This window comes from Pezoporus wallicus, unplaced genomic scaffold (assembly GCF_028554395.1).
Source record: "Pezoporus wallicus isolate ANWC-B61680 ecotype Strahan unplaced genomic scaffold, APGP_CSIRO_Pwel_v1 contig_6814, whole genome shotgun sequence".
In the NCBI taxonomy this organism is placed as follows: domain Eukaryota; kingdom Metazoa; phylum Chordata; class Aves; order Psittaciformes; family Psittacidae; genus Pezoporus; species Pezoporus wallicus.
The window spans coordinates 2088689-2115524 of record NW_026639755.1 but is presented as its reverse complement, the minus strand read 5'-3'; the positions used below and the strand labels follow the sequence as shown (position 1 = coordinate 2115524).

General features: G+C 48.2%; 2 protein-coding genes and 1 long non-coding RNA gene across 4 annotated transcripts; all 3 read right to left on the bottom strand.

Moving 5' to 3' along the window:
• Window positions 1-984: 984 nt before the first annotated feature.
• On the bottom strand, window positions 985-14255 carry POPDC2 (popeye domain containing 2). 2 transcript variants are annotated; one of them, XM_057416034.1, is made up of 4 exons: window positions 12939-14255; window positions 10505-10613; window positions 5576-5942; window positions 985-1437 (listed from the first exon to the last, which is right to left on the bottom strand). In XM_057416034.1, the coding sequence occupies exons 1-4, from the start codon at window positions 13481-13483 to the stop codon at window positions 1352-1354; spliced, it is 1107 nt and encodes a 368-aa protein (XP_057272017.1). In that variant the 5' UTR covers window positions 13484-14255; the 3' UTR covers window positions 985-1351. The 2 variants fall into 2 exon arrangements, with proteins under 2 accessions (XP_057272017.1, XP_057272016.1); XM_057416033.1 differs by having other exon boundaries at window positions 5438-5942; window positions 12939-14254.
• Window positions 14256-19009: 4754 nt separating this feature from the next.
• On the bottom strand, window positions 19010-21756 carry LOC130602809 (cytochrome c oxidase copper chaperone). Its single transcript, XM_057416037.1, has 3 exons — window positions 21519-21756; window positions 19604-19710; window positions 19010-19214 (listed from the first exon to the last, which is right to left on the bottom strand). Exons 1-2 carry the CDS (start codon window positions 21635-21637, stop codon window positions 19626-19628), a joined length of 204 nt encoding a protein of 67 aa, XP_057272020.1. The 5' UTR covers window positions 21638-21756; the 3' UTR covers window positions 19010-19214; window positions 19604-19625.
• A 1861-nt stretch (window positions 21757-23617) lies between these two features.
• LOC130602811 (uncharacterized) lies at window positions 23618-25970 on the bottom strand. The gene is made up of 3 exons (XR_008972985.1): window positions 25690-25970; window positions 25070-25192; window positions 23618-23724 (listed from the first exon to the last, which is right to left on the bottom strand). It is a non-coding gene; the product is annotated as an uncharacterized LOC130602811 (long non-coding RNA).
• Between the last annotated feature and the right edge of the window lie 866 nt (window positions 25971-26836).

Sequence of the window (26836 nt, the reverse complement as noted above, 5' to 3'; positions counted from 1 at the left end):
ACATATGAACCACTTCAGAGCCCTCTCCAGACCTCAGCAAGAACAGAGGTCTTGCTGAGATCCCAAGGGCAGATCCCAAGGGCAGAGATCTCACCCATCTGAGTCTTGCAAGACATGCAAACCAGTCTCTGTGCCACAGAGAGAGCAGCACAAGGCAGGTAGGGCTGCCTCCACCAGCCCAGGGCTGACATAAAGCCAGCCCCACACACAGAATGGCCATGTCCCCACACCTCTCTGCCAAGAGACACAGAGAACACCCTGCCTGAGTGTGCTGATGGAGGGACTGATGGTCCTCCCTCCTGGATATCTGCCCTGGAGAGGCTCCTACCCTCACCACCCAGCTTGGCTGCACCAGGCTCTGTGGGACAGTGGATTCCTCCACCAGCACTGCCATCTCCAAATCCCTGACAGAGGAGATGGCTGGGGAAGCTCATCAGCCAAAGCCCATTGCAGCTGAACCTGAAGAGGCTGTTTCTCCATGCTATTTTCATCTAAGATTTTGCACTTCTTCCTGCCAGTGGCTGCTCTCAGCAGAGATGTTTTGTACTCACTCACTTCTTCACTCAGTGGGTGCATCCTTAGGTCATCCCCTGCTGAGCACACACACACAAAAATAAGGGGGGGTGGACAGACACAGACAGATTCAGGCTCTCCTTGTCTACACCTGCCCCCAGTCCCAATTCCTCCCCTTTGTTACTTCACATAAATCAACTCAAACACCCAGAAATTCACCAGAAGTCAATAACTTCCTTGAGAAGTGATGATTGTCATAAATGAGAAATCCTAACCCCTGGAAAAGTAATTTCTGGTCTTATTAGAGTGGATGCCCACTCTGAGGTGCATGATACCACATCTCTGTATCATGCTCTCCATTGCAAGCCCATTACCAAAGCCGTCCTTTCCCTGTCCTTTCCCTCCATGCCTTAAGATCAGCCCAAGCCTTTCAAACAGTGTCACCTCCCTCTCCAAATCCTCAAACACTAGTAGTTTCATCTCTGACTTTAATGAGAATCATTAAATCAAAGGGAACACAGATTCTGTGAGCAGGCTGGTACCGCCTGCAGCGATACCGGTGTACCTTGGTATCAGAGCTGCCCACACACCTCAGAGATGCAGGGCTAGAAAACAAACTGTGGAAGCACACTGGGGCAGGCAGCTCTGGTGAACAACCATGGGGTGGGAGGTGCTGGAGTGTCACACTGCAGTCTCATGCGTGTAATTCACGTGCTCCTGAGTGTACACGTCTGCAGGCAGACGTCTCTGTGCTTGCTGAAGAGTGTCTCTGGTCAGAAACCTGTGTGAGCATACGCTCCTTTGGAGGGGCTTCGGGATCAAAACAGCTTGTTGTTCCCTAGAGTTCGGGCGTCTGAGTGGGAGCCAGAGGGGCTCGTCCTTTGCAGAGAGGGCGGGGAGAACTCCGGAGAAGGTTTCCGGATGCTGCAGAGAGAAGGAAGGCAGGAGAGGGGAAAAGGACAGGGAGGAGAGGGAAGACAGAGAGGCAAAGAGCACACCATTATTATCAGAGGAATAAATCTTACTTCGAAATTTTCCCAAGACACGAGCCTCATGGAGCCCACCATTACTTGTCTTTCTCCTTTTCTCTCCTAAATTACCATTCAAAACAATTCTTCAGCATGTGATAAATCAGAAAATGGAGCATCCTGAGACAGCAAAACCAGCTTCCTCCAAAGCACTTTCTGTGGTATGAGTGAAACAAACCCCACAAGTCCTTGATTTTGCTCTCAAAGCAGGTGTAAAACAATTCTTACTAACTTCGAGTTAACAAGCTACAGCCCATCAAGCATCCCTCCCTCCATCCACCTCAGCCACTAAACAGAAAGCCAGCCCCAAGATACATATCCATGCAAACCTAAGTAGCAGCAGCTTCACATCTTGCAAGCACTTGACAGCAGCAAACTAGAACAAATGCAATATGGAAAGGAATAAAAAGCAGGTGGTTTGTGCTTGGCTGAATTTCGTGCAAGGAATAACGCTTAGTTTGCTATGGAGCACTGAGCTGTACGGCAGTACACGGCTGAAGCAAATCTGGAACAGAACCTTCACCTGCCCCTCTCAAAGAGGCAGCCTGTAAGTTATTGAAATCTCTCTCTTCCTCAGGGAAATCATGTGCTCCTCAGTGTGGTATCACAGTCTGTCTTGCTCGTAAACAGATTAGAAACTCTTTCCAAGAACCTGGATTATAAGAATAATAGGCCAATATACATCCCAGGAATATTGTGTTCTGCATGACTTTTGCAGCACTTTGAGCATTCAAAAATTGCCCTCCTGCGTGTGGTATTGCAAGGTGGCCAGTGTAGTGCCAGAAAATGGAAAGGAATGTGATCTATAGAAGCACTTCAGCACAAGGAATTTTGAGAGCTGGAAGTTGATTACTCAGGTTGGAAGCTGTTGGGGAAGGAGATGAGGGCACAGACCAGAGAGAAAACCCCAGGGGAGCTCTGATCTCTGGGACCGCAGCTATCACTTCAAACAGCGACACTGCAGGGAATATACCTGTTTGTTACAGACATTTTCACCATTTCCAAGGGAAAAGTTATGAAAGTGCTTTCCCTAGGCCATGGCAGACCTGCTCAGGTCATCTTCTGAGCTGTGGCAAGTGCCTGGCCAGAAGGGGAAACTGCAGCCCCTTGGTACCACTGAGTTTTGGGGTTAGGCACCCAAGTCGCTGTGGAATACTCTCTGGATGTGAGAGTTGCTTTTGTGCTCTGGGACCTAAAAGGATGCTGGAGAGGGACTATTCGTCAGGGACTGTAGTGATAGGAAAAGGGGTGATGCGTTCAAACTGAAACAGGGGAAGTTCAGCTTAGATATAAGGAAGAAGTTCTTTACTGTGAGGGTGCTGAGGCACTGACACAGGTTGCGCAAAGAAGTGGTAAATGCTCCATCCCTGGCAGTGTTCAAGGCCAGGTTGGACAGAGCCTTGGGTGACATGGTCTAGTGTGAGGTGTGCCTGCCCGTGGCACGGGGGCTGGAACTGAATGATCTTCAGGTCCTTGCCAACCCAAACCATTCTGTGATTCTATGTGATGTGATTAGCATACCCAAGCAGAGTAACAAGGAAGCACTTGTTCCACTGTTACAAACACACTAAACAGTTTGTGTTTCCTTTCCTAATTACCTTTGAAATTAAAATACCACACTGGCTCTTGTCTCCAAGGAAGACCATCCTCCTCTCCCACCCCAAACACTGGCCTCTGAAACATATGGGCTTTTATCACAGGTCTACTGCAAGTATCAGCACACCTTGATGTCCTCACACACAAGATACAGAAAGACAAAAGCTCCCAGCTTCCAACTTGTTTTAAAAGGGTTGTGTGAAAGGAAGAAGAGCTTTGTGCTGTGTGGTACAAGCTTGCCCCAACATACACAAATGCGCACACCTTGTGTACGTTCACAGGTTTGACTCATTACTAAAAATGAGTGGAAAAAAAACAAGAAGCAAGAAAAGCTGTGCTGTTCCCTGCCTCCCTCCTTCTTAAACTGCATGGCACATTCCAGTTTCACTGAGCTGGATCAGCTAGGAGAATTCTGCCAGTGACCTGAGAATGGATACCCTTCTGCTGAGGAAATCTGAGCAATGCACTAAGTGACCCCACCACGTTTACAACACAACCTGCCTTCAGTTTTGATTGCATGTATCCAACCAACACGCCTGACAAGGGGATGCTTGTCTCAGTGTTCTTGCCTCGCCAAGTAAGGACTGTCAAAGAGCTAAGCTGCAAATCCCTCTCTCCAGCAGTGGTACCAGCAGGACCAGGGACTTCACATTCCCACAACCTCTACGCTAGAATAAAACAAACTCTTTTTGTCTCTGTGCAAATGAACAAACAAATGAAGACAACCCGAATCAAAACTCTCGCCAGCTTTGTATCCAATTCAAGCGAAACCAAACTTGCTTTTTCCCCTTTTTTTTCCCAGGCTGTTTTTCATATCCGAGATGTTAAGTTGGGAGGAACGGAAGCAGTGCAGGAACAGGCATATGAGTCAACTCAAAGCAGAATTGTACAAAACAGGAAGATCTTCCAGTTCTGCTTTCAAAAGAATAGAAGCTGATGGAACAGGGAGAAATGCCTTTTCCACAAGAGGCCTACTGCAGACAGCAAGTGTGGGCTGACCCAGGCAGCCTTACCACGCAGAGCATCGAGGAGGACTGTCCCTTTGCTGTCACAGCAGCAAGGCTTGTGCATAAGCACAGAGGTAGGGAAGATGACTGCAGGGAGTCAGTGGGTCCTGGGTCAGAAGTAGACCCAGGGAAGTGCCAAGGTGTGATGGTGAACCATGTTCATAGGTGCCCACACCCAGCCCTGCATGCAGACCCAACTGGGACATATATAGTGGTCGCTTCTAGGACAGAAATCCCTGCCCCAGGCTTGGTGTGTGGCTGCTGGATGCCAGAAAGCAGCTATGATGGGGTGGTGGTAGGTCTGCAGCTGGCCTGCAGTGGCTGGCTAAAAGTGATGGAGTGTGGAATTTCTCTCTGGGCCACTTGTATCTGAATTTCAAGCCCGAGCCACCTTCCTCTCTATTTCTGTTTGCCTGCATCGCTCCTCTGCCCTCACATCCACCAGGCCTGGGAATCTTTCCCTTGCAGAGTAAGGAGCTGGCATTTTGGAAGAGAGCATCTCCTTCCCACTCAGCAGAAAGCAGAGTCTGGGGTATGCTAAAACTGTTTTTAGCCTGTCAGTCCACCCAGGGAGAGTGTAGGCAAGAGCTGGGCCACAGGCAGTGGTAGAGCTCAGCTCCCTGAAGAGACAGGGCAGACTTTTCAACACCTTACTGATCTGGCTGAGATGAGGCTCAGCAGAAAGAAGGACAGAGCAAATGTGGGGATGAGCTGTGGCGGGCAGGAGGAAGAAGGACTGAGCTTTCTCCCCCTTGCCCAGACTGAGCACGTGGAGGGTGAACAGCAACTCCTTGCTATTTACTCCTTGTAAACCCTGGAGTTGTTTCTACCCCTGTCAGCATCTCCTGGCTTGTTTGCTCTTTCACCTGTAGACATCTTCCTCAGCTCAATACTGGCGTATCTCTAGGCACAACTCTACCTCATGGCAAGCCAGGTCAAGCCCTGTGGGGTCTCTGCGAGCATTCATGTACTACCCAGCAGCCTGGGCATCATTTCGGTTTCTCTGCCTCTCCTCTCTCTGATGGAAAGGAAAAGCTTCCTATGGAAAGGTTATGGGCCCTTCCACCCCACAGTGTGGCTAGTACCTGGAGTCAAGCCCCTACCCTGCTGCTTTTCCTTGAGACAATCAATCACAGTGCTTGAGCCCACCTCCCGGGATTCCCTGGGGCAGCAGGCAGAAAGGGGCTATGGACCAGCAAACCCGTGGCAGAAAAAGGGCAAGAGGTGGAGGCTACCCCTCTGCCCAGGCAGCTGCATCCCGGGAAGGACTTGCTTCCACAAGCGGGTACTTACGCGGGGGTCCCACACAGTGTGAGGCGTGCCCGTGCCAGGAGTGCCCTCATTTCATATACTCCCCTTCGCTCACATAGTCCATAAAAGACCCCGGCAACTCAGCAAAATCTTCCAAGACAAGACTGGTGGAATCCTCACCCAGCAGGTCACTGTCAGGCCGGGATGCCCGGGGCCGAGGAGCCGGTGGTGGAGGCGGCGGTGGCTGTGGAGGGGGCTCAGAGCCATCAGCCTGGCCAGAGGCAGGCGGTGACTCCTCGCAGTCCTCTGACTCCCCCTCGGAGGAGGCTGGCCCGAGGACGTGGTACAGGCTAGGCAAGCGGATGTCGAAGTGAAGGCCAAACTTGGCAAAGAGCTTCTCGTTGAGGGAGTAGAGCTTCTCCGAGATGTCGTAGCCCAGGTGGGAGGAGAAGAGCCGGGCAATGTAGCGGTCCTTCCTCAGGAGGAGATACAGCTTCTTCCTCGGCCAGGTGATGAAGCTGCAGTCGGTCTCAGCTGTCAGCGTGACCTGAAGGAGGGAGCAAAGTAAGCTCCGTTGCCTGGTGGGGGGTAACTCACCTTGGGGCTGCATGCTTCTCTCCAGTGAAGGCTCCCAGCCCCTTCAATGTATGGTCTCCTTGGAGCCAGATCATCCAAGCTGGTCAGATACATCCTCACCTACCTGTTTTCCTCCCCAAGAAGCCTGAGGCCAGGTTTTCCTATGCAATTAGTGGCATGCCCTTGCTTAACCTAGCCAAGTGGCTGGCTAAATATTGATACCAGGAAATAAAGGGTTAACACTGTGCCTGCTTGCTTAAGCAGTCGCTGTTCTTAGTGAAGCAGAACCGTAGGAGTCAATGTTGCTAGAATGGTGAAGCAGAATTGTAGGAGTTACAGCTGCTAGGCAGAACTGTAGTAGATAAGATTCATAACTTTATATTTAAGACATTCTTGTTCAAACAGGATCTTTAGAAAGAAAAGGAACAAAAGATAGCCAGAGTAACAAAATTTACAAACTTGACAAGTTTCTGCTTTAAGATATATAAAACCGGCTTGAACCGAACCTGAGGTTTGGACAGGAGCCGAAACCCTATTGAGTCTGTGTGAAAGCAAGAGGTTACTCGCAGTGATGAAGAGGAACTACAGGCCCTCATCCTCATAACGCCCTAACGAACACCACCAGGAGGCACTGCGCAGGCGCACCAATGGGATGAATGCCAGAAAACTAATTATAATACTCGACAGGAATAGGTTTTGCATATGTATTAGGCGTGAAGCAATCTCATGTTTAGGTAATCATTATATGTAATATAAATAAACTGAGTAGCAGAGGAAAGGCACGCATGCTTTTGGAGGAGCAATCCCCATGTGCCTCAGCACTGAATAAAAGCATACCTACTTTACAACTCTAACGAGTTGTGGAGTCTATCCACGTATCAATATCACTCTCTCACTTTCAAATGATGCTCCCTATTGACACCTGAGTGATACAACTGAAGTGAGCAGGGCAGCATAGACTGGGTTCGGAGCACAAGTGTGATGAGGAGCAGCTGAGGGACCTGGGGGTTTAGTCTGGAGAAGACTCAGGTCGGGGGGACCTTATCGCTCCCTACAGCTGCCTGACAGGAGGATGGAATGAGATGCAGTCAGTCTCTTCTCCCAAGAAACAAGTGATGGGGCAAGAGGAAACGGCCTCAAACTGTACCAGGGGAGGGTTAGGCTAGAGATTAGGACTTCCTTCCCCAAAGGGTGCTCAGGCACTGGAACAGGCTGCCCAGGGCAGTGCTGGTGTCATCATCCCTGGAAGTGTTCACACACCATGTAGACAAGGCCCTCAGTGCCATGGGTTAGTGGTGGCCTTGGCAGTTCTGGGAAATGGTTGGATTTGGTGATTTTAAAGGTCTTTTCCAACCTGGTTGATTCTATGATTCCACAATGTCCTCATCCCTCCACAGACAGGCTGCAGATGGGGTGTTCTGCATGCCCAGCCAGCCCTGTGGCAGGCTGCCAGCCCATCCTGCTGCTGGATTGCACAACCCCTGTGCCGAGAAGGCCCTGGGAGTGGGAACGGCCATCTGGAAGGCTTGCCTGGTCGTCCTGCACCAGAGGGACAGCCTGTCTCACCAGGTCTGTTGGGTGCTGTAGGGCTGGATGGCTTTGAAGGAGGTGCGGTACAGCCCAGTGAGAGGGGTTTACTGTGTGTTTAGGTAGGGAGCTCACCTGAGGCTTTGTTGGGTTGATGTTAGAGAACACTTCATTTTGCTTTGGGTTTTGCCAATGCAAACAGAGCCATTTTTCCCGCTAGCTGTAAGACCAGACTATTAATAATAAAAACCATTATAGAATACATGAGTGTCTATTGTAATATAGAAATATAATAATTATATTAATAACAGTAATAGATAAGAAAGACAGGGAGGGTCAAACTGCTTTGGGCTAAAGAAGGACATCCGAGTGTAATGAAGACACCAACATGTGAACAAGTGCGGGAGCCAAAATATCCCGGGGGCTCCCTTTCACCCTGCATCAGGGGTCTCCTTGGCCAGCCACCATGGCAGAGTGCCACTGGGAAGCTGAACATGGCCTGGGCGCATGTGTGTGTCCTTGGGTTTGATATTTAATGCCACTGCCATGCAAGCAGCTGCCTTATGAAAGAAATACAGGAGATAAAATCTGAGAACTTTCCCAGGCTGAGGTGAGCAAGAGGAAGGGTCACACAGAAACTGAAGTGACCAGATTCTCATTTTCCTAACCAACTTCTGGCACAGCAGTCAAAAGCCTCTGCTTCTCATGGGGGATTAAATGAGATGTAATATGAAAACCTGCCTCCTAACCAGGACAGCAGGGCAGATTCCACTCATGAATCCCCTTGGCACAAGTGCTCTGGCATTGGTAGAGCCCATAATTCAGTTTTCTGGGAAAAAGTGACAGCCCTGAAACCCAACTCCTTCAGGCTTTGGGAGCCAGCAGTCCTGTGGGAAGAAGGCATAGCCAGAACAGAAAGCTCAAGGAAACCAGCTCTCCTTGGAGACCACATTGAGTTTCTGCCATTTTTTTATGCATTCAGGTTTGAAACTGCTCAATCCAGACAGCCATGGGGTAAACTTGGGCAGGAAAAACCTCCCATGCACTTCTCCAGCAAAGTCCCAGAGTCAAATGTGCACTTTTGTAACGAAATGATTGTGATGCTAGGAATAAGGGTTGAGATATACCACAGAGTATTAGTACTTACTCAGGTAAGACAGACTAGCGGGTTAAACAGCTGCCAAAACCACCACATCACCATGGTTAAGAGTGGCCATCAAAAGTAATGTCCTGCCAGGAACATGGACTGGTCAAGTCTCACGTGCTGAATGCTGGTCTCACACAGGCTGCTGCTTCTTCAGAGAATCCCAGACTGGTTTGGGTTAGAAGGGACCTTAAAGCTCATCCAGTTCCAAACCCCCACCATGGGCAGGGACACCTTCCACAAGAGCAGGTTACTCCAAACCCCGTCCAACCTGGCCTTGAACACTGCCAGGGATGGGGCAGCCACAGCTTCTCTGGGCACCCTGTGCCAGCGCCTCAGCACCCTCACAGGGAAGAGCTTCTGCCTAAGAGCTCATCTCAGTCTCTCCTCTGGCAGGTTAAAGTCATTCCCCCTTGTCCTGAGTAATGTTCCTCAGTAAGCAGATGTGGGTTTGGGCAATTCCTGCACATGGCTGCAGCCTCTCCCCACCTAGGGCTCTGCCTCTCCATCCTGGTTGTAGGCAGAGCCGACCTCCCTATCCAACCCTGTCTCACCAAGCATGAGAAGGACCAAGAGCATGGTGCTGGCAGGGCTGGTGCAGCCTGGCACTGGCTTGGTCCTGAGCTGTCTCATGCACCACTGATAAAGACACTCAGGAGGTTTGGGAACATTCAGTTCCACAGAAATTAGCTCAGAAAATGCTGCCGAGGTCTTTGCAGGTTGCAAGCCATCAGACAGCCATTTCTCTGCCAGGAGCACCAGGCAGCCATTGGACTCTTTGCTTGACTCTGAGGCAGATAGTCCAGGAGCTAGCAGCAATTTGCTGCTGGATTTAAACCCCGTGCAAAACATGAAATACCCTCACCCCTAGCACAGCCATGCTGTTGTTAGCTCGACATGACTATTTCTGTAGCCCTGCGGTACAGCTGCACCAGAAGCCATCTCCTGCAGTTGCTCCTCTTGCAAGGCCATCATCACTGGTGATGGCGAAGCTTTCAGGAGCAACTACCATGACCCTTTTGTACATGGGACAAATTCAGACCTGAGGAAAGCAGGTTCAGAGAGCTGCCCTGGTTTAACCACCTCAGAATGTGGCTGCCCTCATGAGAAAGCCTCATTGTTCTTTCATGACTGTGCCATGTTCCCAAGGGATTAGCAAAACTCCTCCTCATATGCCCTAACTGATACATTCTAGATAAACCTCCTGACAGGGATCAGCCTGTCCTGGAATGTGAGTTAAAGGCAGAGAGATGTGGGCTTAAATAACCTCTTCCAGAAGGAAAGACAAATACTGTGGGGTGTTGACAGCAAGAGCAAAATCCTTTCAATTGCTCAAATAAGAATTGGTCTGATCTCTCAGCGCAGGATTCTTCTGCTCAGAAAGAACCATATTCGGGTGTGAATCATCCTTTCTGCCTCTCCACCCAAAACACATAACCATCAGAAAACTTCTGTGAGGAAGAGGATATTTATGGGTTTACATCACTGCTGCATGTTGCAATGACTGCCATCTGATGCTGGAATGATACACCCTGCTAGCAGTGCCCAGGGCAAATGTATCAACACAGGTACTAGGGAATGCTGTAATGAAAAAGAACCAGCAATCCAGCACCTCATCTGCCTGCTAAACTGGAAGGAGCGCCATGCTCCACCATCCCTGCTGTCAGCTGATAGGAGCATGCACTGAGCTCTTCAGAAGAAGGTAGGAATGAAGGTAACACAACTGATCGCACCATCCTGTGCTGGCTAACCCATGAGGAAGGGGAGAAAAGCATTCATGGTTAGCTTTGAATGGCATCATGAGCCCCCTCCATCCCCTTCTCAGACACACAACGAAGCAGCAAGGAGCAAAGCTGGGTTACCTGGAAAGTTCCTTCCTCAGAAGGTCGCAGCGACTCCCATTCTGGAGAGTCCAGGAACTGGTATGGAAAGACGTAGTGAAGGAATTGTCCGTCCTGGCTCACACGGACCCTGCAGAGAGGACACGCTTAGGCCACAAAGGAGACGTCACACAAACCTCATCAACTCACACAACATGCAGGCAGCTAGTCACACCAGGGAGGAAAAGACTCCTTATCTCATGCATGTCTCATACCCTCTCCAGGACAGCTGCAAATGCTCCAGTCTACAGGGCTGTTGCTCCTTTCTCTGTTGGAAAGGATATTTGTTGCCACTTCCCCATATTCCTTCTGGTTTCCATTTCCTAGTACAAAGCCACCCCTCTCAGGTGCAATGCTTGGTCCTAAAACAGCCCTTCTCACTCTGCAAGACTGCTGCTGCTTTTCAAGAGTTGTAAGCCAACTCTTTGTGCCTGCATCTTCTTCCTGTCTCCAGGGTTGCACAAAGACATTCCCTGACTTGATGCTGGGAAGCTGTTACACCCAGAGCCCCCAGAAACCACCTTGGCTATCGTTCCTGACACATCACACTGCCAGCTCACAGTTAGTTGCACATTACCATTCAACCTCTCTTGGAGTCCCAAGTATCCCTTCTGCTCTACTTTTGCTACAATTGCCTACCAATGTCAAGGTCAAACCTGCACCCAGCCCTGCTGTGGGAGCAGAGGAGGAGCTGTACAGGCCTGGGGCAATGGCAGGGCATTCTGGAGCTCTATTCATAGCTCTGCACCACCAGATTTGGGGCCTCTTTCCTTCCTGACACCATCTTCCCCTGTTGTACAATGCGCAAAGACAACTCGGCATGAGCAATTCAGGAGTTACAAGGCTCAGTTCACTGCTGGCTTCCAGTCAGCTGGGAGTGCTGCCTGGAAGGGTCAGGGATCAAAAGGCACATTTCTTGATCCAGGCACACTGTGCATTTCCAAGTCCCCCTTGTCTTGTTATTGTTCAGTTTAAGAGGGAGCATCTTAATAGTAGCAATCCTCTGCTGGGTCAGCAAGGACCACGCAAGGCAACAGCGTGGATACCAGGAAATACAAATCCAATCCCATCTCCATAGAGTATCCCGTACCAGCCAAGATACACACTTCCCACTGCAAAAGAGCAGAACAGCTACCCCAGCAGCACCATCTTACTGACCATTGCAGCACCTTCTTGCTCAAAGAGCAGCATCAGATTATCCAGTGCAGGGCAAGACAGCACAGACTCTTCCCACTGACATTATTTGCAGATAGGTAAACTTCAGAGCATGCTGCTCAGCACAGAGGTTTGGTAAGGGGAAAGACGCCTAATGGAAACACACATTCCCCATTTCCTCACAGTGCTTTGCCATTCAGCACTGGTGAGTGGTCCCAGGATACTCTTAACACATCCTAGAAATGGGACAAACACCAAGAAAAGGAAAGACAAGCCTTCTTTACACATCCCCTCGCCAGAGAGGATGGACCATCACAGTAAAACGTAAGTCCTAGGGTGATGCTGGGTTTGTCTTTCTAAAGGAAAACCCTTATGAAATACAACTCCTACAGCTCAGCGCTGCTCCCATTTACAGATCTCCTTCCTTTCCCACTCTCACTTGACATTCAGTGCCAAGTGGCTGGCAGCAGCTGGGAAGCTAGTATCATTCCTATTTGTATGCATTTGGGTTTTGCACATCATGAAGAGAAATACTCATAAAGGCAAGCCACAGGATCCGTAGGGAATAAATGCCAGTACTTGCTCAGCGCAATTCACTCAATAAATACCGAGTGTGACTATCTAATGGTTCTCAAGGTCCTTCTCGGTAGTCCAGAGGGAGGAACATCATGAATGCATGACAGCACAGGGAAAGAAAGAGGCCTGATGAGGCAGGATCCACCACAGGAAAGTGTGCTCTCTTTGGATAAAAGGACCCTCAAAGTGAGACATTTCAGAGCCCTGAGGGTTGAGGTGATGGGAACAGTTGTGGGACCTCTCCCTGAACACTGCTGTCTGGGGCAGCAGGTGGACTCAGCGCACTCAGTGCACAGCTGTTCACATCACAGAGGTGTGTCTGGTACCCCCAGAGACCACAGGTCCAGACAACACTGCCTTGAGAAACACCCTCTGACAGCCAGTCTGCTCCCATCAGAAATGAGATAACTTTAAAATGACAGAGAAAGAGGTACAGATCCCCCAGCAGTATCACAGCACGGCTGAGCTGGGTGCTTCACCGCACATAGTGCACATGATTCTGGGACCCATTCCCTGAAATACCCACACTGTCCCCCTTCCCAACAAACAGAGGCATATCTCAAAGCCCTTTCAGAGGAAGGAAGCAATCCTCACCCCAGAGGATGAAACCACAGAGGGTGAAACCACTACAATAAGCCACAGCACTTTGCTGTCAGACTTTGCTCAGAAACAGGAGAGCCTTTACCTGCCAGACAGCAGCAATGAGAGGCGGTCAATGGGCGTCTTGCCCTCCACCGCATAATTCTGGTCTCTGACGAGGGACTGGACCTGCTCTTCACAGCACTTCACAATTTCTTTGTAGACATCCAGGGGCACCTGCAAGGGCAGGTACACGGTCTTGTAGAGGAGGTTAAACTCTTCGGGGATGGTGTCTCTGCGGAGCCGGTAAGCTAGGTGAGCCAGCTGAAGCAAGCAGGCGAGGACGAGCAGCATGTTCCAGATGAAGATATCCAGTCCGCAGGCGCTCAGCCAGCCCCACAGGGCATAGCAGAAGTAGCCTGGGGCCAGGAGGCCAAAAATATAGAGAGACCCAAAGATGCCACTTCCTCCCATGTAACCCAGGAGGACAATGCAGCTGGCCAGATGATAGGCTGCCCCCTCCAAAGTGTCCTTCCAGGCATCACACACCGGAGGCTGGAGAAGAGCCTGGTCCCACGAGAGGCTGCTTGAGCTCATCCTTCCCCACTCCCCACCCTCCCTGGCTGTCCTGTGCTCAAACTGAATTGTCATACACAAAGAGTGCTGCAGAGGTCTGAAACCAGAGCTGCTGTTCCTCCTCCTCCTCCTCTTGAGCACCAGCTGGTCCCACAGCAGCGAGCTTCAGAGTGACATGGTAAAACGCTGCTGAATGTTTTTGCACCCAAAAAACAATCCCAAGAGGGCTCGTTGCTTTGTGTCTCACAGACCGGCGGCTGGCCCGCTCCTTAGCCACAGCACTGAGAAAAGAAATTTGCAAACAGGAGGTGAAAAGAGCTCAATCAAAGGAAGAGCAGAGGCCATTAGCTGGAAAACTCACAAACAGGACAGAGATCTCCTTGCACTCGCTGCTCTCTCGCCTGCCCTCCGGCAAATGAAAATAGCGATCGTGAGAGAGCAGCAGAGGGAGCTGGTGTTGACTGTGGAATGTGTATCACTTGGCAGCGGAAAGGAGAGAGACCCCAAATGGATAACCATGTTTGGAATTGAAATCCAAGGAGCACAAGCAGGGAGGAGAACAGAGAGCAAGCATGCACCCGCTACTTAACATAACTCAGGCACCCAGATAAGCCCGGCGCAGCGCGAGGAGGGGAAAGGAGAGGGGAAAACCAGCTTATCGCAGCGAGCTCCGGCCACACATGGGGCTCTGCACCGCTCTGTGCTCCTGCAAGAGAGCGACTGTCACCCAGCACTAAAAAGGGAAAAGGTCACCCCCTTCTCCTGCTGTGGCTTGCAGCACTTAGCAGGGGAGGCTGGTTCTCAAGAAATGCTTTCCAGGCGCGGCAGCAGAGCCTCCCCCATGCCCCAGGGAGCTCCATCTCGTGCGGCGTTTTGGGCCAAGGGGCACAAGGTAAAGCTCTGCACAGGCAGAGAGTTGCAGCAGCAAGTTTAAAGCTACAGTAAATGAGCCATTGGGGCCAGCTTCATCTATCACAAAGAGGAAACTATCCTGCCTACAACTGCGAGAGTGTAACACTTGGGAGCATGCTTTGTGGGGAAACCCTAGTGGAGGGAGGATTCTCCCAGCCCACAGATAACAGGCTCCGTAGGGAAGCATCCTCGGGAAACGCCATCTCACATTTTTATTTCTTCATAACTATTTCAGACCTTCATTCAATGTGAAAAGCAAACAATTCCCACTTGGGTAACCCAGGACACAGGCACGAGGGACCTGCCGAGTCCAGTCCTCCGTGGTCAGCTACAGAAAAGATGCATAAATGCAATTTCTCCCTTGCTTTGAGTAACACGTTGTGAGTCGTACAGGCAGGATCTGCTCTGTTGCCTGGAAGCAGTTACATTTCAGGCTTTGACGCAACCCGCATGGTCAGTCAACAGTATGAAGTCAGCCTGCATGGGTCAGTGGAGTAGAGATAGGGTTTCAAGGGTGGTCGTGTTTCAGTCCGAGCTTGCAGCTGCCCTGCCTAACGTGCCATTCCCACTGGCACCATTCACTTAAAGACACACTAATCGCCTCTTCTACTAATAGCGCTCCGGATAACACTGTCTACTGGGCAAAGCTGAATCAACGCTTTATGGCAGCCTGAAAAAATTCATCACAAGCTTGGGCAGTACAATCTCCCTCTACAATGATTAGGCCACATATAACACAGAGTGGTATCACTTCTAGAACAGCAAAAGCTGTGTGTGCCATCTTGACAGGTTGTCATGTGTGAAGGAAGGAAGACAAATAAAGCTTTTAACAGGGAGGAGAGTACAATCCATTCAGAAAGATGCTTTCTGTTAAGAGTGAAGTGAATCAGGGAACCTTTTCTCCAGTGGTCCCTTATAAGAGATCAATCCTACAGACTGAAGCAGAACAAGACTCAGCTGCAAGAGGTATGGAGAAATGAAAAACTTGATTTCTCTTGACCTCTGCAAAAAGGGAAGGATGATCTTTTAGGTGAAGCACTACAATAAAAACCTTAGGAGCCAAGTTCTGTTTTTCATACCATTGTCATGTACTTGCTAGATGAGCTCAACAACTTGTCTACCTTTAAGCTTCTGAAAAAAGATCAGTATTATAAGGGGTCCTCTGAGATAGGCAGACAGTTGATAAAATAGGGATATGGGATGTCAAGACTGGGAACACTCAGGAGAAAGATACTTCACGTAAGACCTGTGAGACAAAACTGAACTGCTGTGAACAGCAGTGTAGAACAATGTTAGAGGAAGCATTCTGAGAGGCAACATCGCAATTTCTCCCCCCTTTCCATACTACCAAGAAACTTTTGCAACAACATCAAAGAAAGAGACCAGAAAGAAAGTTACTAATTTCACTCCTCGGGTAAATTCCTGAGCTAGAAAATCCTTTGGAACACAACTTTAACGACTTGTTAGGACAAAGGTGTTACCTCAGGCATCCTTCAGAAGACAAAGAGTGGTGCTCCAGTAACCCCAGAGGCACGTGCTGGGGTCAGAGTGCTGCCAGGGATGAGGACAGCCTGCTGTGACCTCCTTACAGAAGGCAGATAGGAAGCTTTAAGCCCACAGCAGTAACAGCACCAAGCTCCCACTGGAAACCATACAGCCTTTCTGCAGGGGCTGAAAGTGATGCTGTAGAGAGAATGCTATAGCCTTTTAAAAGGTAGATCTCAGAGCACAGGCTAGAGATTGATTTAGGTGTTCTCAGGCCCAGTTTTTCTCATAAAATAAGGAAGATTTGTAAAGTGGTTGAACCACCGAGGCTCAAATCTTCCTTTCTCCCTAGAGCGCACCGTGGCCATACAGTCTCCACAGCACTTTCAGTTTTCCACCCAGCACGAGTTCAAAAAGCTCTTTATTTTCCAAAGAGAAATTCTATTTTCATGCCTTGCCTTGAGTTAGAACATGTGCTTTCCCTCCAGGGAAGCTGGGGTTCATCCAAGATGAGCATTCAAAAGCCAATACCAGTTCACAGGGGAAAACCACACAAATATTAAAAGGGAGGTACCGAGGCCCAAAACAATTTGCCATCAAGAGAGCAAGTGCACAGAAAACACCTGAGCAGCATTAACGCTATTCCCTGGAAGAAGACACGTAGACATTACAGCAAAATGAGTCTGTGAAGAAATAAAATAGACATGTCAAGCTTTTCAGCAGTGAAACTAACAATCTGTAAACAGATACTCCACTGGTTTCCCCACTTACAATGAATTCAACCAGTAGCATATTATATTTAGGCCCGTGAGATGATGCAATCCAGGTACAGGCTGCACCATGTTTGTCAAACAAATCCTCTGTCCTGCAGCACTTCACTGAGAGTTTATCAGTCCCAAATCTCACAGCAGCTGGCTGTTTTGCCCATCTTCAGGAAGTCTACAGATTCACTACTGATCCCATAAGCTGAAGATGACTAGTACAATCACCTGTGTTGAGGACAGTAAGACCTTGACAACTTAAAGTCAGAGAGGGCATAATCAGACATTTTTGATTTCTGTAGTAATTAAAATCCTTTTTGATTTATTATGTAGTGCATCGCTAGCATTAGTCTGCAAAGCCGTTACTTACACACTAATAAACCCTGTAGCTTCAAAATAGTCACATATATAGTCACATTTGATTTACAGCTGTTGGGAAAGGTCTAAAGCCTACTCCAGACTACCTCATAGGGAATCACAAAGGGACATGTACTGTATGTAGCTGAACTGCTACACAGTTCAGTCCCATTTCGTGCTACTGCCACGTTTCACACCCTCACAGGTACATCAAACACCCGGTGCAGGGTAGTGTCTCACCAGCTCTATTGGTAACTAGTAACACAGCGCCAGTAACTCCCACTCCCCTTCCCCAAATCAAGCTTTGAATCCACTCCCCAGGAAAACTGTAGCAACAAATTGAGCTACTCAGCAAGAAATGTGATTTGACTACAAGTTTTTGTTGCTTTAAGTATAGAGCTGTCCAGTACCCTTTCTGTCCATGTTGTATATGGGTATCACAGGATCACACTCATCATCTTCCTTCCAAAAGTTTTCCATAGTATCTTACCATGCTTTTAACTTCAGGCATGCCAAGATGTTGCATTTCTTGAGTTTACAGAATTTGTAAATTCTGTAAATGCATTTTTTCCTTTTCTTGACCCAATTTAATAGCACTGCATCTCATTTGATGACCTCTGACCCCTGCCCCACTCTTTACTCTGTAACACCATTTCTACGGTTTATTATGTCCAGACTGGACATGCTACCACAAAGCTGGCTCTCATCCACCTTTTAACATTCTCTTCAGTTCAAGCTCTGGCATGCATTGATTCAAAAATAAATAGCATTATTTAAGTTTCCACCTCAAGATAAGAATAAACATCATGAGGAATGCCAGGTCCTGCTCCCCAGACAGCTACAGGCCTTCACAGAATCCCAGACTGGTTTGTATTGGAAGGGACCTTAAAGCTCATCCAGTTCCAACCCCTGCCACAGGCAGGGACACCTTCCACTAGAGCAGACTGGCTTGTCCAGCCTGCTCCGCATGCATTCCTTCTCATAGGCTGGAAACCAACATGGGCACAACTCTTACCTCAAGACAGGAGAGTAGACAAGCAGCAGAAAACTAAGTCTTAAAAGCCCAGCTTGTCCTTGGCAGCCATTTTAAAGCGCAATTCCTCAGACTCCAGGACCTTCATGAAACATTTCCAGCAGCAGTCAAAACTCCTCACACAACCTGACAGTCTCAGCAGACACCACCAAGCGCTACACTCTAACCATTCACAGCCTATTCATTGCTACTCATTGCTCAAAACATGAAGAACCCAGCAGAGAAACGATGACTGCACCCATCCCTCCAACAGGATCAAAGCCAAGAAAAGGATCAAGACAAAGCACAGATTTTGTATCTTAAGTCTCTGAAAAGCAAACTCAGCAGAAGAAGGAAGCAATCAGTGATGCTGTCTTAAGCAAAGTCAACTCACCAAAGGAAGACCACCACCACTAGGGTTGCACAGCAACACAGTATGAAACCAAAGTCCCTGCACAAGTGTAACAAATTAACAACTGCACTTTCAGCTCCATTGCAAAAAAGGAATCAAAGGCCACAACCACCCTCCCACTGTCATCTCACACAGGTGAGGAAAAAAACATTTAGAAAATACAAGCCCATGCACACCTAGCACAAGACCTTGAACACAGCAAAAATTGGCATAAAAAAGCTTGCTTTTCAGGCAAATTTACTGTACATACATCTGTAGTCCTCTGCTCCCTTTCCCTTTATGAACCACTGGCTCAAGAATTTGAGTTTGATAAAATTAGAAATAATGCAGCCTGAATCCTAGGGTAAAGCTATTCAAAAGAAGGTCATATTTTGGTACAAATATAGTTACATTCACCAACACAAACCGCACTACAAGCTCCAGCACGACTTTGCTGAAAGCAGTAACAGATCAGTGTTATTAGCATGATTTCTCAATTTGAATCAGTGAGAAAACCCACCAAAGGCGTATATGTTCAACCACAACACCAGAGGAACCTGTGTTCTCATGTCAATGAGCAAGCAGGCTTTTCTCACTCCCTCCACTCCTACAGTGCCCTGTTTGCCATGAGGGGAGCAGTGTCATTTCTCTACTTAAAAAGAAACAGAAGTCAGGAACACTGGTCATTTTCAGACTTTTATTAAGAGGAAAAAATATATTTTCTATAGCAGTGATCAAGAGCTAACAGTGGAAAAGCCACAGATGTGATGCACAGTCTATCATTAACAACTCTTTATAAATAGATTCTTTATATTTGCTCTTTGAAGTAACTTGCAGAAATAATTTATTTTGCAGCTCTCCAGAACACAGTCACACCACAGACATCACCTAGAAGAGAGAGGAAAGACAGCTTCACAAAACATGGATTTCCACTGGATATTGAGGGGCTGTTCAAAGATAAAAAAAAACCCAAGCAAACTAACCACCAACAAACCCACAAAACCCTGGCATTAGATATCCACGGTGAAGTTTGGATCTACTGGAAGACAACAGAGGCAGAACCATACTCTGCTGCTGAAGAGCTACTCACAAAGGCTGTATGCTGCCAGGTGGCTTCACCACCCTCATGAGCACTCCAGGGTCAGTAAGGAGTACTCTGCCTTCCCTCTCACAAGGAAGACACTTTTGCCATCATGAACAGTACTCTGGGCCTTCCAGCGGCAATAACTGAGACACCAGGGCACTTCAGAGGCAGAGGTCCTGAAGGCTGTACTCACCACATTCACAGTCCTGCTCATCTCATATCTTGAAGCCCAGGGCTCTCAAACACTCTTTGTGAGCTTCAATTAGGTGCCCACAATTTTCTTCGCCCTTCTCAATGATGCTGCAAAACAAAGTGATTTCCAAGGTTCAACAACAAATTTTTGTTTGCTTACTATTAGTCAAAGCCGCAGAACTGACAAGCTGCTGGAGACAATTAGAAATCCCTATTCAGCTTCAGAGATCTTTTTGCCTATCCTGTTCAGGGCAGTACTATACTTGCCAAAAACTTTATACCTCTCAGAAAGCTGCCACAGTCTGGAGCTACATACCTAAATATCTGATGAAATATGTAATAGACTTTCCTATTAACAGGCCTGTGACTATTCTGGGCAAGTCTAGACAGGGATTTGTTATACAACACGAAGCTGTCACATCACTTCAAGTATGCCGATCTTGCCTGCAACCAGGTTCAAATCATTTGGTACAGAAGCCACAAAATTTCTTCAGTAAGAGACCAGTACAGAACAGAGTGACCAGTAAATGATGTTTCAGTCCAGCTTCAGCTGGTATTCAGGGAACCTGAAGGAAAAAAAACCCTGCCCAGCAACTGCTAAAAAAAATATTCACCACATAGGTAACTTTTGATGTTACTCATCCATCCAAGTGTCTAACACGTATCCAAATAATGGTAAGAACCTAGCACCACTTATGTATCATGTATACCACAAAAGCGGTTCAGACTCATTCTTTGATGGACCGAAGTGCTTCCTGTCCCCAGAGGCGGGGATTCCAATACTCTGCAAAGCACAGTTCATGGGCCTGATCAACTCTCAGATGTCATGTTATGTCATTCTTGCCATACCAAATTGTGAATAATTAAAATATCCTATTTTCTAAATCATTTGATCATAGAATGGTTTGTGTTGGAAGAGACCTTAAAGCTCATCCAGCTCCAACCCCCTGCCATGGGCAGGGACACCTTCCACTAGAGCAGCTTGCTCCAAGCCCCTGTGTCCAACCTGGCCTTGAACACTGCCAGGGATGGGGCAGCCACAGCTTCTCTGGGCAACCTGCGCCAGCACCTCAGCACCCTCACAGGGAAGAGGCTTTAAGCTTAATTACACTAAGTAGGGCCAGGTCTGCTGGCTGCCCTGGACAGCACCATATGACCCAGTACTTGCATCCTACCACTCTTTTCACATGGAGCCCTGGACTCACCTTCACTCTACCACATAACTAGACACACAGCCCTAACTTCAGCAAAATACAGTGTCCGGCATCATGTCACCTACCGAACAACCAATGTACCGCCTATCAGGTTAAAAACAAAGAAATTATAAATGCAGCTATATATCTAATTGTCAAGTTTTCACCTCTATGAAAAATGTCATCCTGAGACCTAAACCCCAAAATATTTTATTTAAGAAAACGGCACTTGTAATTAATTAAACAATAAAAATGCTACTACCTGCTGGTACTCGTTGCTTTAGTCAGTTAACGGTAGGGAAGATTTGTAAGCAGCATTAAAAGCTAATCTCTGAAACCTGTTTTAAACCAGGGCTATGAAACATTAATCTCTTAATTTCGAATTTATCCCTTTAAAGCACGTTCTCCTCCTCCCTCTCCCATCACTCTTGGCTGCTCCAGCACCCTCCGTCCGTGTTGGGGAGAGCTCCCAGCATCACCCCGGCAACGTTGTCAAGGGCAGGAACTCCTGGAAGGCAGCAGGGAGGGGAACGCACCGGCCCAAACCGCGCACATAGGGCGGAAGCGGGCTGAGGACGGGTTAAAGCTAAACCGCCCGTTCCAAGCAGCTCGGCTGTAGGCCGCTCCCCCGGAGGGCAGTAACCGCACAGGAGCTGCCGCCCGCCCCGGCGGTCGGGGCCACCACAGCCCACAGCAAGACCCCGGCGGCGGCTGGGGCCTCACCAGGCGTCCCGCGCTTTCTTGGTCTCGGGGCAGGCGCAGCACGGCTTCAGCGGCTTCTTCTCCGCCCGCGGCTCCCCCGCGCCCTTGGCGTCGCAGCTGGCGGCGGCCATCGTTGACATGGCGGGCGGCTCCCGGCGAGCACAGCCTGTGGGGCAAGAACGTGGAGAGAGAGGCCTGCGGCGCTCAGCTGGTTCCGGGTGCCCGGCCGCGCCAGCCGCCCCTTCCCGGCCCGCCTGCTCCCCGCGGCACGCCGGGAGATGTAGTCCGGCGGGCTCCTGCCGCCTCTCCCTGTGCCTGCCGGCCCTTCCGGCAGCGGTGTTGTCCGTTATCCCGGCGAGGGCAGACCAAACGTGTCACCCAAACGGATCCCCACTTCTGTAACGATAAAGGAGGTGTCCAAAGAGGCGCTTCCCCAGGAACACTTAACGGCCAGAAAGAAAAGGGAAGGGGAGAGCGGGCAGCAGGGTAGAAAATGGCGTCGGCAGCGGAGAGGAGCTGTCACCAGCGGCACTGTTAGCTGGAGCATCAACAGAGAGGATTTTAGCTCTACCAGAGCCAAGCGTCATGATCAGAACGTCGTGGCCAGCTTCCTAAAGCTCTTTTTTGCCCTATTCAAGCAGTGGGGAAAATGGGCTTAGTTCTTCATCGCAGTTGTGCACTGGAGACCTGTGGCAGTGAAGGACGTGGCTAGGCAGGTATCGCATGTATCACACAATCACAGAACAGTCTGGGTTGGAAGAGACCTTCAAAGATCACCTAGTCCGAGCTGCCTGCGAGGAGCAGGGACATCTTCAAGTAGATCAGGTTGACCAAGAACCACATCCAGTCCTCTGGGCAACCTGGGCTAGTGTTTCACCACCCTCATTGTAAAGAACTTCTTCCTCACATGATGAAGAAATAATGCTCAATAGCCATCATCATTAGCAACATGAAATATTGCTGTCTCATGGCTGGCGGCTGGCTGGTCCCTGCCATGGGCAATAGGGGAAATGATACAGAGCTGCTTTCCCTTTGCAATCTGCCCCAAACCAGGCATCAGCAGCCAAGTCTTGCCTTCCAGGTCTCTGCCATATAGAATCCCAGACTGGTTTGTGTTGGAAGGGACCTTAAAGTTCATCCAGTTCCAAACCCCCACCATGGGCAGGGACACCTTCCACCAGAGCAGGTTGCTCCAAGCCCTGTCAAACCTGGCCTTGAACACTGCCAGGGATGGGGCAGCTACAGCTTCTCTGGGCACCCTGTGCCAGCACCTCAGCACCCTCACAGGGAAGATATTTTTCCTCATATCCAACACTAAATTTACCCTTTGTCATCTTAAAGCCATTCCCCTTGTCCTGTCACTACAGGCCTTGTCCAGATTTCCTGTCGGCCCCTTTAGGCACGGGAAGCTGCTCTAAGGTCTCCCCGGAGCCTTCTCCAGGCTGCACAAGCCCAGCTCTCTCAATCTGCTTCCATAGGAGAAGCTTGGCTATTCTGCCACAGTCTGTCAGCTCCCTATGGCAGCCACGTGCTTTACTTGTGTTGCAGCCAGCCCTGATGGTGACAGGGTTACACACACAGGTATAGACTGGCAAGCACGTTGCGGAGCAAAAGGACATGCCACACAGGTAACATGAGAAGGGCTGCACAGCAATGGATGTGACACTGCTGAGAGCTGGGAAGAGAAAAGGACTATGCCTACTGGAATACAGCTGCTGTGCCTTTTAATGGGGTGTACCAAGAGTCAAAGACTAATTGGCAGCTTGTATCATAAACTAAGGGGATCCAAAATTGCAGGAACACTGACAAGAACATTTGGAGGGACAGAAAATACTAAATGACTTTTAGGATGAGGTTTTTACATCTCATGGGCAGGTGATTCCATACTTGTCAGTCACAGAAGTGATGAAGAGTAAATAGCAATAGCTCCTATAAAACAGGTTACATGCTCTCAGTCTCTGCAAAACTTAGGAACTCAAAATATCTCCTAGGGATCAGAACACTCCAGTCAAGTAAAAGATTGAAAGGTGCCCTGCAAAGCAGGAAATCTCAAGCAGCTCCACTGTTTTCAGGAGTCCTAGGCAAGACAGAGAGAATGATTTCTATTTTTTTTTTTTCAGTACTTACCCTTCCAATAAACCAGGCCAGAAGCAAGAGCATTCTGTTGAGATTTTGGTTTTCTATTTCTCTGGGTCACCAAGGTGAATGCCAACATCACTCACTTGGGCTACCTGAATGAGTAAATGATAGGAAAGGATTCTTTTTCGATCCACTCATTCTCACATAGAATTCCAGAGACAAGAGGCAAAACCCAGCGCTTTTGCCAGAAATCCAAAGCTCCGCATTTTTCTTGCACAGGTAAAAGAGTCTCTCCTGTTTCCACCATCAAGGCACCTGACAATGGCAGCCTGACAATGAAACACATGCTTCTGAGGAGATCGCCATCCTACTTCTGAAATGGTGCCATGTAACACTCACCTAATTAGCCACCCACATAATTACCCACAAAGCTCAGCTCAGTAGCCTGTCCCCAGCCATCCCCTTTGGCTGAGAGGGTTGTTCAGACACACAGCCTCCTGGTTCAGCATGTGAGGCCATGAACTGGAAGATGTACAGGTTGCATATGGTGACCAGAATATGCTTTTCCCACATCCACGCAAATATGCCTCAAGATGGAGCTTATGAAAAGCACACATCAGCTCTCCAAAACGGTGCCTTGGTACAAGGGTTTTTTTAACATATTAATCATGTTTTTCTTTCAAATTAACTAGCTTTGTCTTTTCTTCCTAAAGCTTTATTTGCTGGCCACTATCCAACAGCTGAGGGCTAGTGACAGCAACACAAACTCTGAGGGGAAGTCTGTAGTGAAAAAAAATCCTCAAAGGGAGCTTCCCAAGTCTGCAACTGAACTGTATCTTTTATTTAACATCTTTTATTTAAAGAGAGAGTTTGAATGACATCTATTTGGCCTGTAGAAACCAGGAAAAGACCAAACAAAACACATTTTATTCTTGTGCCTAAGGACTGATTGTTAACTTGGTGCTTCTTGTTTTCCGTTTGTACTCTGCCTGCTGACAGTGGCAGAAGAACTATATTAAAGAGCATGTGTCAGGATGAACAGATTTATCTACCAATCAAAGTGGAATAGCTAAGGGCAGGCTACTGTGCTGGAAAAATTGTCAGGTCTAGTACCTAGGAAAGGAGAGTCAGTGAAAATCTTGGTCTGTGAAAGAGATAATGAAAAACAGACCCTCAATCTACCGTGGCACTTGGCAGCTTGGTGCCACGTGTGAAATTATGAGACTACAGATAGTACTGGCCATTTACAGCTCTGGGGTTCAAGGAGTCCCACTTACACTGCCCAGTGGCATGGGTTTCATGGGGTTCCATGCAGGCCTTTATCAGAATTCAAGAACATCCAACAGTGACTCATGATGTATAAACATCACAGTAGCATGGCAGTCATTGCGTTGCCTTCAGTTACACCGCTAAAAGAATGGGTGTCCAAAAAAAGAAGTACTTGTCTGTTAGACTCAAATGGACATGCTTTTCAAGAAACCTCAAAGCTATACTTGCATTCAGTGTTAGGCAGGGTAAACCCCAATCACTAACAGTTAACGGTAGCAGTCTGGGGTTTTCCAGATTTCTTACACTTCTGATACCCATGACAGAAGGTAACTGAAGCTGTGGAAAATCTGTGTGGTGAAACAGAACTATTTTGATATCTTTTTCATGCACTGCCTATTCTGGGAACCACTAACCCGTTATCAACTTGCAAAAAAGAAACTGTTTAATATTGGTCTAGAGAGATAGTTTTGTCTTTGTCTTAGTATAAACAGGAGACAGCCACCGCCCCAGCAGCCCAGACAACCATATGTTGTGTTTAATTGTCAAAGTTGCCTGTGTTACAGGACTTCAAACCTCTGAACAAGATGACCTGAAAGGGCCCTGTTGCCTATTATATTAACTGCCCAAGTACAGCGTAGAGTTTTTGGTTTTGAACAGCTGCAAAGTATACCAAATACTGTCAGCTCAGCAGTATGGCCTGAGAGAGAATCAGTGCTGGGATAGAAGGGCCTTTGCTCTGGTCTAGTACACAATAAAAGAGACTCTAAAGTGATTAATTACATCCCCTCTAAGCTTCAAACTCCATCTTTAGGTGAAGGCAAGTGGCTCACTGGGGTAAAATCACCTCAAGAAGTGATGTGGCAGTCCCTTCCCAGGCTGAGAAGCAAATTTCCATATTTCAGGACTACTGCATGCAGAGATGCTGTACCACAGGACTGAACCATCCCCTCCTGATAGACAGCCCACAAAAGGCTATATGGAAAGAGTCTGCTTTCATACTGGCAAGCAAGCCCTTAAAGAAACAAGTGTAGAATGAAGATTACTATTAAGGCATTTCTGTCTCTTTGAATGCCCTACAAACTAGTATTGCAAACAGACCATCTCTTGCCAGAAATTTGGTCACATCTTCACAGCATCAGAGGCTGGAGGTGGAAGGTAGTTTGCAAGATTGCAGTCATTTTCCACTTTAGAACCCGAACTTAATCTGACATTGCAGGACTCGGCACACAGCATCTCAAAAATTCTGGGATCTCATGCTGGGATCAGGACTCTGTGGCCTAGGGTTAGGGTGTAAAGACTCTCTTACAACAACAAGCAGAGCAGAAACTCTTGGCCTAGTCAAAATTTGCAGCAAAACTAATTTAAAGAATTGCACTGCTTGCTTTTGCTCAGAAACCATGGTTTTTACAGTAGAGTCAAGACACTGTTTTCTGCACATCAACAGTTTATGCTAAGACTATGACCACTATCACTTTCGTTACGCCTTTTCCTTTCACTGCCTGCTGAAAGCATATCCAAACACACTAGTAAAGATAATGGATTTGCCATGCATGCAACACTGCAAATTCAGCATGCAAGCTCCCCGGGAACATGACAAAAGAAGGAATTTTGAACTCTGCCACAAAGTAACCTGCCTGTTCCACATGCATTGGAGGCAAAACCAGCCAAGCCTTTGGATATGTGTCAGCTTTCCCACAATGCAGATAGGGAGCAGCTGATGTTGGATGAACGTTTTAAGCCTGGCTGGGCTTAGTTTTGTGCTTCCTCAGCTGCTCCCTTCTATGGGGGAAACACCCTTGAAAATCCAAGCATTCTGGAGTAGATCCCATTGCGCAGACTGGTGGGAAGGAAGGACCAGGTGTTTGTACTCAAATGGCTGCGTGTGCTACCAACACAACAAAAGAGCATGGCTGAAGAAGACAAGTGTGTATTGTCTGACAGTCTCTATGCTTAGTAACTCAGGAATCAGAAAATCCTAACTTGCATTTGAA

What these genes read in the sequence shown, in the direction of transcription:
- LOC130602809 (XM_057416037.1), bottom strand. Translation starts at nt 21,637, where the DNA reads ATGTCAACGATGGCCGCCGCCAGCTGCGACGCCAAGGGCGCGGGGGAG. An exon ending in AAGAAAGCGCGGGACGCCTG is followed by an intron (nt 19,711 to 21,518) that starts GTGAGGCCCCAG and finishes TTTGTTTTGCAG; the next exon opens with CATCATTGAGAAGGGCGAAG.
- POPDC2 (XM_057416033.1), bottom strand. Translation starts at nt 13,483, where the DNA reads ATGACAATTCAGTTTGAGCACAGGACAGCCAGGGAGGGTGGGGAGTGG. An exon ending in TCATTGCTGCTGTCTGGCAG is followed by an intron (nt 10,614 to 12,938) that starts GTAAAGGCTCTC and finishes TCCTCTCTGCAG; the next exon opens with GGTCCGTGTGAGCCAGGACG. An exon ending in CTGAGGAAGGAACTTTCCAG is followed by an intron (nt 5,943 to 10,504) that starts GTAACCCAGCTT and finishes TCCCTCCTTCAG; the next exon opens with GTCACGCTGACAGCTGAGAC.